Here is a 9,382-nt window from a genome sequence, read left to right as displayed (position 1 = left end):
TAATTGTACATGTATATATTAATTTGTAATTATTTTTACAATGTCTTTTTTTCACTTTTGTTTATTTTTTTTTTGTTTTTTTTTTTGTTTTTTGGTTTTTTGTTTTTTTTTTGTTTTTTGGTTTTTTGTTTTATTTAACACGAATTAGATACACTTTTCAGATATTGAGGGGGGGGTGGGGTGAAAGGAGAGAGAGAGAGAGAGAGAGAGAGAGAGAGAGAGAGAAGAAAATAAACATCATTCTCATCACGTTGTTATATAAAAAGAGCAATTGTATTTACATTTAATAACAAATATTTACTTATACGTTAAGAGAATAAGAAATATAATATAAAATGTTAATGGTTAATTTTACTTAAAGCCATAATGAAGAGATTTGCATTTATGTGCAAGGGTACGAGCGAATAGATTCATCGGCTATTCCGCACTATCATATTTATTTGCAAATAGAGATGGAATCATTGTATAACAGTAACGACAAGAATGTAACCCTTCACTTACTGGAAAAGTCGCAAGAAACTAGTAAATTAAATAGTAAACGCAGTGTAAATGGTCATAAAACATTAGAAATTGTTTAAAAGATGACTTAACATTTTTGTAAATACAAAGATTATTGATAGAGAAATCAGAAGGATGAAAACAAGTGTTACAAGTAAATGTTTGTACGTAGTATAAGATGTTGACTGTTAAACCATAATCTTTATAAGTAATTTCGAATATTCAATGTCAAAATTAGAAATCAATAAACATCCGAAGGTCTAATAATACACATAGAAAACGAAAGGTTCAATTAATCTTTATCCTTACATCTCTTGATTAATTGTCAAGGCTAGGAGTTATGCTTCTAGCAATCCTTGAAAAATTTATAATCAATACTTACTACTGAATATGTTAATCGAGTGGATCGGTTTAAAAATTTTTTTGCAGCCATCGAATATTCTTAATAGTTCTTAAATGTTTTTGTTCCTTTTTTTTCATCCACTTTGGCGTCTTTCATCGTTAGATTTGGTATTCAATCCCGGTATCTTAAATAAATAAATAAATAAATTTTCCTTAATTTCTTCGACTCGTACAATATTAATTAAATATTTTCTCTGCTTTAACCACATTGATTATTATTGTTTCAAAAAAGTTAAGCGATTCATTTATTTATTATGTGACAATGGAAATTTCGTGTCAAAATGTTTTATTTATTTTTGTTTTGTTTTTGCTTTTTATACTAAAATGCTACAAATTATTCGATTATTTCCAATTTTTATTGTATATTTAATGGTGGGGTCGTGGTCAGGAAGGGAGGGAGAATTTCATTCTTTTTTTCATTCATTTTTTTTTTCAAACAATAAAAGTCAGATTTTTAAATTTGCCTATTATTATTATCTCGTTTCGTCTTTAGTTCATTATCATTATCATTGAAAATGATCGATCGAAATTTATATATAAAAATTTATTTAGTATTTCTTTGAAATGCCATTATAATATTGATACTCGTTTCGCGCTTTTTTTCTTTTTCTTTTTCTTCTTCCTCTTCTTCTTCTTCTTCTTCTTCTTCTTCTTCTTCTTCTTCAATGTTTAGCTCTGATTAGTCAATATGCATAAACACACATACGTCTCGGGAACGTAACTTACACACAGTAAGGAATTAATTATTCTGTAATTAATAAACCTAATTTTTCCGCTATATTATTTACTTATTAGAAAGTCTCATTATTAAAAGCCGCTTGTTATCAAAATAGAAAATAAATAAATAAATAAAAGGAACCACAATTATCTCGTGCTATCTCCCCTCATTTCGGAATATATTAAAACTGGCTTCGTCGCAAGTGTCTTTCAAGCATAAATTTTCTTAACCCATCTGGACCAAATATTGCAATTATATCGGATAACTAATTTCGTATCTTATATTTATCTCCATCCACGATGCTTATTATCCATGTCTATCCCAAGAATTCATACAGGCGCATTTGACCTTCCGATAAGCTGAACTTACAAATATTGATTCATTACTTTCCCGATTCCAATTGACACGCGTCATTTATTTATAATGCATTGGCAATTGTTCTTTATGACTCGTCGTGACGTAAACCCTGTTACCCTATTAATTACGTACAAGTTAGGCGGCAACACGGCCATATGAACTCGTGCTAGTTTACCGAAATTTTGCGAAAATTCATAATATTGAGGAGAGGTAAGCTGCTCTTGCTCCAATCAATCTCACTAATCTTAATACACCTTTTATTTGCTTCCTATTGATGGGCGGGGGGAGGAGGGGGGATCATCCCAAAATTCTGTGTGTGCATGTGCGGGGTGCAAAATTTACGTTCACAACCACTTGCTTATTGAAATTGGACACTACTGTTAAGGTATGTACGTTGATGTAGCGTTACCGTGGATTAGAGAGGATCGAAAGTACTCCGAAAGACGTTGATTTCATTTATTCGACGCTTTTTAATTAATTTTTACTAATAAATGGATGTAGAATAAAACTTTACAGCTTAAAGGATTATTTAAAGACATGACAACGAGATGGAGAAGAAAAAAGAAGGAGTATTTATTTGATTATTTTCAAAGAATGAAATAAAATGTGATTTTATTTTCTAAATATTTAGTCATTCCCTCGAGTTTCCTTCCAAAATTCACAATTACTAATGAAAATGGCACGTATATTTTGTATCTAAAACATTGAGGTTAAGCTTAAAATGAGAAAAACTTTTAAAAATAAGTAAAATTAAAACACATTTTATTTATGAAAAAAAAACCTTATATACGAAATTTAAAATAAACAAATCCATTTGCATTTTATAGAAGTTCGATAAAACATTGTGCGCATGCAAATGAAAATTAATCGAGACATTTATTGAAAAAACTTGCGACATAATAGATATAAATATCGTGTAATGTGTAAAAATCTTCCAGTGGTTACTTAGGTGGGCGGATGGAGGGGGGACTGGCGTGTGCGCACGTAGGTGTACGTGTGTGTGTACGTGTGTGTGTGCGCGCGCGCGCGCGCACCAGTGTGCCTGAGTGCGTGTTATTACCTTTCGTCATAGTGAACCCAGTAAGTTTAGGCGATTCACCAGTAAATACTAATTATACAGTCCAAAACCAATATACTTCTCAAAGCACTTATATAAAATCTTTATTCGGAAGATACATGTGTAGTAGACTGAGCGCAGATCTTATAGTTAAATAAAAAAAAAAAAGAAAAAAGAAAGAAAGAAAAAGAAAAAACAAGAATACTTAAAGACCGAGAGAAAGTATTTAAATAGAAATATACAAACGAAATAGAATTCAATATCTTTTTGTCATCTATTGGCAGCAAATTTTGTCACTTTGTCAACATCATTCTTTAATGCACCTGCCATTTGCTAAAATTTACAACTGTATAATCAACTTCATTTGCATTTTTAAAGCTCTTAGTAGTCACCAGATTTTATTTATTTTTTTTTTTCGTCTCTTAAAATATAAACAAACTTGCATGTCTTAGCTATAGAAAGAAAAAAAATAAGAAAAAAAAAAAGAAGTAAATATTGCTTATAACACAGAGACAGTAGACGCTTCCAAAGTAAAATCGATCACATATTGTAGATCAATTTTCTGACGGATCGCATTGTGACTGCGACTGTGTTTCCCACGAATTGGTGATTGTCACAGAAAAAAGCAGGAAAGGAGCAAACGCGAGGACGCGAGGGCGGGAGGACGCCTCTTATTTATTTAAAGGATCAACAATTATCAATCAATCCCAAGACGTTTATTTATTTTTATCTCTCGCAAATTATTACACATTTAATAATGATTTATCATTCATTTGCATCTCGGCTCAACGAATTAAAAATTACGTATCAAGATAAAGGTTGTATGATTAGTTATTGCTCTTGGATCCACTTTTTTCTGTCATTTACAAGAAATCATCAAAACACCGCGTCGCAACACGAAGAGTCATGAAGGTGTTGTTTAAGTTTTGTCACTGTTATTTATAAACTACGCAAATAAGGCAAAGTCAATAATGTCAACGAAGCCATAACGCGATCTACATCCGATCAATATCCGACACACTTAACAAAATATACCTAATCTACTTTAAAAATTATGGATCTTGTGCGCCTTATAAAGAGAATTCGCATTTTAGCATCGTGTACAATGTATTGTCTCCGTCTTATCAATCTAACTTGGTATATTATTACATACACTGTTGTGTGTATTTATTTAAAATGCGCCTATTTTTCTTTCCATTCCTTTGTTTTTTGGGTTGGGGTTGGGGTTGGGGTTGGGTTGGAGTGAGGTGGTGGTAGTGGTGGTGGCGGGAGGGAGGGAGGGAGGAAGGATTGTTGTCATTCTTTTTTTTTTATTATTATTTTTTTTCTTTTTTAAATAAATTTATATATTTTGTTTGTTTATTATTCTAAAGTTGGATCAGCTGTTGTTGCCCAGTGAAAACTGCCTTCTGTCACAACACAATTAATACTTGCATGGCGGATTGACATGTATTTGAACTTGGTTGATCTCTCCCATATACTTTTATCATTTATTGTTTCGAAAGTGTTTTCTTTCCTATCGGCGCTCGGACATTACGATTCATGCCCAATTTATCGCGAGACCTCAAATTCAAGTGGCTATATTCTTATCACTCGTTCAACCATCCCCAATTTATAAAATGTTCCAAGTCGTACGACAGAAATGAGAAACAAATTACTACGGTTTAAACACATTTACAACATACTTGCCTTTGTTTATTAATAATACTTCTACTTTAATATATAGTATTCTAAAAGAAAATCGCTTGATAAATCATCCCGTATTTTATACAAATATTATATAGTGGTGGGTAAAAACAAGTACCATTGCTCAAGCCATGCCTCAAACACGTATGGGTATTATTAAAAAACTAAATAATAATAAAGATTATTGGACAATGAACTTGATTTCATTCGATTCGCACTCGCATGCGTCTAACGCTCGTACAATTTATTGAAGCGATTTTAACGTAGAATCCAATATTTCTTTGCGAATTAAGAAAGTAAGACTCGCGCTTTCGCTCCAGTTATTATTATATATCACCATTGTTCCCTAATGTCAAGCATCGTGACTTGGATCATCCAAAAATATGATTGAATTTGATAAAGTGTAGTTCGCTGTCAATACAGCATGTGGCTCTTTATTTTGGGCGTCTTTAATTTTGTGTTTGGGCTTTACCTCGAGGTGCATAATTACTACGATTTCTCTGATTTCCGCGGAATTGGCCACCGCCGCGTCCACTTCCACCCCTTTCCCCGCGTGGGCCGCCTCTCGGTTGGTTGGTCGTCGACCTCTTGAAGCCGCTATTATAGCCGGTGCTGTTGCCTTCGCCATTATTGCTCCAGTTGCGTTGGTATCCATTTTGATAGTTTCCATCGTTGTTGCGATAATACGTTCCTGCAAACATCGGGTGCCATTTCAATTTCACGTTTCTCCTCATCGCATCGACCCCCAATTACGCTTTTTACGGATATATAGTCGCACGATCTCATACACAAATTCCATCGATAATACGATCATACAACATTGCCCAACAACTATTATACATGCATATATATATATATATATATGTAAACACATATTAAATGCATTAATTTTCATTTAAGCTGTTCTCCGTAATCGCTATTACTTATTGTTAAATCTGCCTCGATTGTAAAGAGGTAAAGGGAGGGGGGGGGGAGGCTATATTACGAGTACGCGTATCGTTTTAATTTTTAAAGGGTGGCACCTATCATCAACATCATTGTCATTATTTCTCTATTTGTCTCTCGAGCGCTCGCGCAACCGCGCGTACGTCACACGGTCATTTAGGAATTATTTTAATTTTCTTTTCTTCGCGAAAATGCAATGATGCCCAGCAAGCCACAAAAACAAAGGAAAACAGAACGAAATTCGCGATTACCTTAATGGCTTATCTGGCAGATAAAAGGACTGTTTTGCACACGACCATTAAAAGCGCGCTGATAACGAGTGAAAATGTCATTCAACGCACCTCTACCATTTTGCTGATAACTTCCTCGTCCTCTGTTGCTATAGCCGTTGGAATTTCCGCGTCGGCCACCGCGACCTCGGAAATTACTTCGCTGTTGATCGCCCCAGGGCTGCTGGTTGCTTTGCATTTGCTGCGAATCTTGAATCGACTGAGGCTCGACCTGGCTCCAATCGCCGCCCGCACTCTCCGACATCTGTCCCCAGTTGGGCGTGCTGTTATTCTGACCGACGTCGCCCTCCCCAACGCCGGACTCGCTCGTGCCCTTCTCCTGGAGGCCATCCTAAAGAAACGAAGAGCGAACGTTAAATTAAGGGACTCGATAGGCGCCTCCTTCTACAACTCCTTCTACTACTACTACTAACCCCTCCCTCCCGCCCCATCACTCGCGAACCCATCATCCCCACACCCACCAATCACGACCACCGTTACCAACGGCTTTATGTCCTAAGGAATAGTCATATACGCACGTGCATGTCGTCCTTTTGTGGAACCAGCGACTCCTGCTGCGACATCGGATCGAACGTCTGGGCCTGCGGCTGAAAGCTGCCCGCATTCTGCGAATTAAATTGCATGCCCGTCTGATGCGACGGAGGCATCGGAATAGGCGGGGGTGGATTGGCATTCCCAAAGCCCTGAATGTGCGACATATCTTGGGGCGACTGATGCTGGTACATCACCTGCGACACCCCGTCCAAATTAGCGACGATTGAGAAATCAGTGGGACAGTGGTGACACGGGGATGGGTAGACGACTGGTAAAGGATGACTGAGGATTACCTGAGCTGGTACGACGGGAGGGCCGGCGAACGACTGATTTGTAAACGTCTGAGTAGGGATTGGAGTATTGAGAGTGACGGGTGCCACGACAGTCACTGCGCTAGGAATGTGAGTTACGACTGGCGGCGCTTGGGACGCGACGACTTCGGGCGCGTCGAGCTCGGACTCCTGGAGAAAAAAGAAGTTCGGTGCTGGGCCAATGACGTCGTTTATCCTCGGGGCAGGGGCCGGGGTTTGCACTTGGGGCGGCGGCTGCTGCTGCTGCTGCTGCTGTTGCTGTTGCTGCTGTTGAGGTTGTTGTTGCTGTTGTTGCTGGATCTGCGGACTCGGCACGTAGGCGGCGCTGTTTGTGTAATACGAGGCGTCGACCGGAACTTGTTGAATGGATGGAATGGGCTGCGTCACAACTGGAATAGGAGTTGCGACAGCGGGGGCCCCCGCGACGACGGGAATGGCGGCCACTTGAACGGGGTAGGCTTGCATCTGCAAGAGTGCCTCTGGTTGCGACGGTGGCGGAATGTGTGTGTCACTACTGTTGTAATCATCGTCGATGGACTGGGGGAGGTGCTCGTTGCCAATTTGTGGGTCGACCGCTCCTTGCGTCACCTGCGCATGCACGCACGCACAAAACGAGCGAGGCGAGAAAAAAAGATAGACAGGGTGAGCTAGTGGGTGAGAGTGAAAGTAAGAGAAAGAGAGAGTGAGAGAAAGAGAGAGAGAGAGAGAGAGAGAGAGAGAAAGAGAGAAAGAGAGAGTGAGAGAAAGAGAGAGAGAGAGAGAGAGAGAGAGAGATAAACAGGAGTATAACACGATTAACCTACATCTTCGACGACCACGTCAATCTCCTGAACTTGATCAAAGTAACCGCACTGGGTTATGGACGTTATGATTTCTTTCAGCTTGGAATAGGTTGTACCCACCACGTCCCTCGGCCTCCCGTCCACAATGAGGACATAATGCTCGGCGACCTTGTGCGCTTGCTGAAGGAAGGTCAAGTCGCTCTCTTGGCGATCGTGTTTCAGCATAATTTCGTTGTACAGGTCATCCAGGTACTTGAGGTCCTCCTCCGCAATTTTGATGGCGCCGTTCACTCCGTTGATAAAATCGTCGCGCACTCCCTGAGCTCCCATGTTCATCAGGGTATCCTGAATCAGAAGGACCTCCCGCACCTGCGAAAGAAGTTGAAGGTGATACAGCAACTCGGGCGAGCCCGGCCATGGCCGGCATTGTCAAACTACCACACTAACCTTGCTTATGTCTTGCTGCATCCTCTCCGAGGCCTCCTTCCTCGCGAGCTTCTTCTGCTGCTTCGCCGCGTCATTGGCAATGCCGACGATCTGCTTGTAGAGCTCGCGCGTGATGTCCAAGGTCTGCTGCACTTCGTCATACTTGGCGACGGCGGTCTTCTGGTCGGCGTGGAGCTCGCCACCATTTTTCACGATGTCCCTGTACGACTCGAGCTTACCCTGCGCACGATTATCAAATTGTCGATATAAAAAAAAAAAAAACGTGGTCTATGGGCCCGCGGGTGCCGGGATGTCTCGTCCGAGGAGACGGTGGCGGTTTTGGAAGCGGTAGCAGAGGTGAAGATGAGCGAGTGGCGGTTGTGGCTGGGGTGCGTGCACGTCGAGGGATGAAGTAAGGAAGGGGACGGGGACGAGGTCGGAGACGATGACGGGGACGGGGACGAGAACGGAGATAGAGATGGGGTGATGGAAAAAATGAGAGAGGGAGAGGGGACGAGGGAGCTGGGGGTCGGGGTGGAGAGAGCGAGTCAGGGCGACGGGGAGAGACGAAGAGAAAGAGACAAAAAGTGAAATGTAGGGGGGGGGGGAGGTGGAGGAAGAATGAAAAGCGAGGATGGGAGGACCGCAGGCCGGGGTCGGGACCGGAGCCGGGGCCGGCACTCGAGTTCCCGGTAGCTCGAGTCTCCGTGGACGGGTGCCAGGTCGGCCTTAGCGCCTCCAGCGCGCGAGCACATGGCGCAGAGGCTAACATGGCGGCGGCGGTGGCCGTCGAGCGCAGGCACAAGCCCACGGAGTCCGGCTCCTGACAGTCGAGGTCGACTTACCTTGCGCTTCTCGAGGTTCCGTATTTTGTGCTCGATGACGATGATCGCTTGTCGAATTGGTTCCACGGCCTCCGTAGAGGCCTGCTTCTCTAGTTTGGGGTTGGCAGAAGGCATCCTTCACGGGCAACAAACGCGAACTGGGACCCAGGCTCGCTCGCTCACTCGCTCGCTCTCTCACTCTCTCGCTCTCTCTTCCCCTCTATCGCGCGCGCTCGCTCGCTCGTGTTAGCTCGCACTCTCCCGCTTCTTCACTTGCAGGCTCTTATGCGCGCGCGAGCGCGTACTCGTTCGTGTATTTACGCACACCCACACGCACTCGTACTACGGCACATACGCGACCGCATAAAGTCGTGGCCCCCTCCCAGTCCTATTAGTACACGCGCGCACATACACTCGCTCGCATGCTCTTTCTCTCTCTTTCTCTCTCTCTCTCTCTCTGTCTCTCTCGCTCGCGGGTCTTGTCTCAGCGCGGCGCACGGGCTGCTTGGCTCCAGGAGGGCGCCGAGCGCTAACCGGCGCGCAAGTCTCCGC

At 41.8% G+C, this 9,382-nt stretch overlaps 1 protein-coding gene across 1 annotated transcript; it reads right to left on the bottom strand.

Annotated features, from left to right (window-relative positions):
* Window positions 1-309: 309 nt before the first annotated feature.
* On the bottom strand, window positions 310-9,059 carry Capr (caprin family member). The gene is made up of 8 exons (XM_011495902.1): window positions 8,852-9,059; window positions 8,028-8,246; window positions 7,602-7,949; window positions 6,781-7,386; window positions 6,472-6,681; window positions 5,999-6,284; window positions 5,191-5,412; window positions 310-1,025 (listed from the first exon to the last, which is right to left on the bottom strand). The coding sequence occupies exons 1-8, from the start codon at window positions 8,963-8,965 to the stop codon at window positions 1,000-1,002; spliced, it is 2,031 nt and encodes a 676-aa protein (XP_011494204.1). The 5' UTR covers window positions 8,966-9,059; the 3' UTR covers window positions 310-999.
* Window positions 9,060-9,382: the final 323 nt, after the last annotated feature.

This window comes from Ceratosolen solmsi, unplaced genomic scaffold (assembly GCF_000503995.2).
Source record: "Ceratosolen solmsi marchali unplaced genomic scaffold, CerSol_1.0 scaffold11, whole genome shotgun sequence".
NCBI classification, from domain to species: Eukaryota; Metazoa; Arthropoda; class Insecta; order Hymenoptera; family Agaonidae; genus Ceratosolen; species Ceratosolen solmsi.
This window is presented reverse-complemented; position numbering and strand designations above follow the sequence as displayed.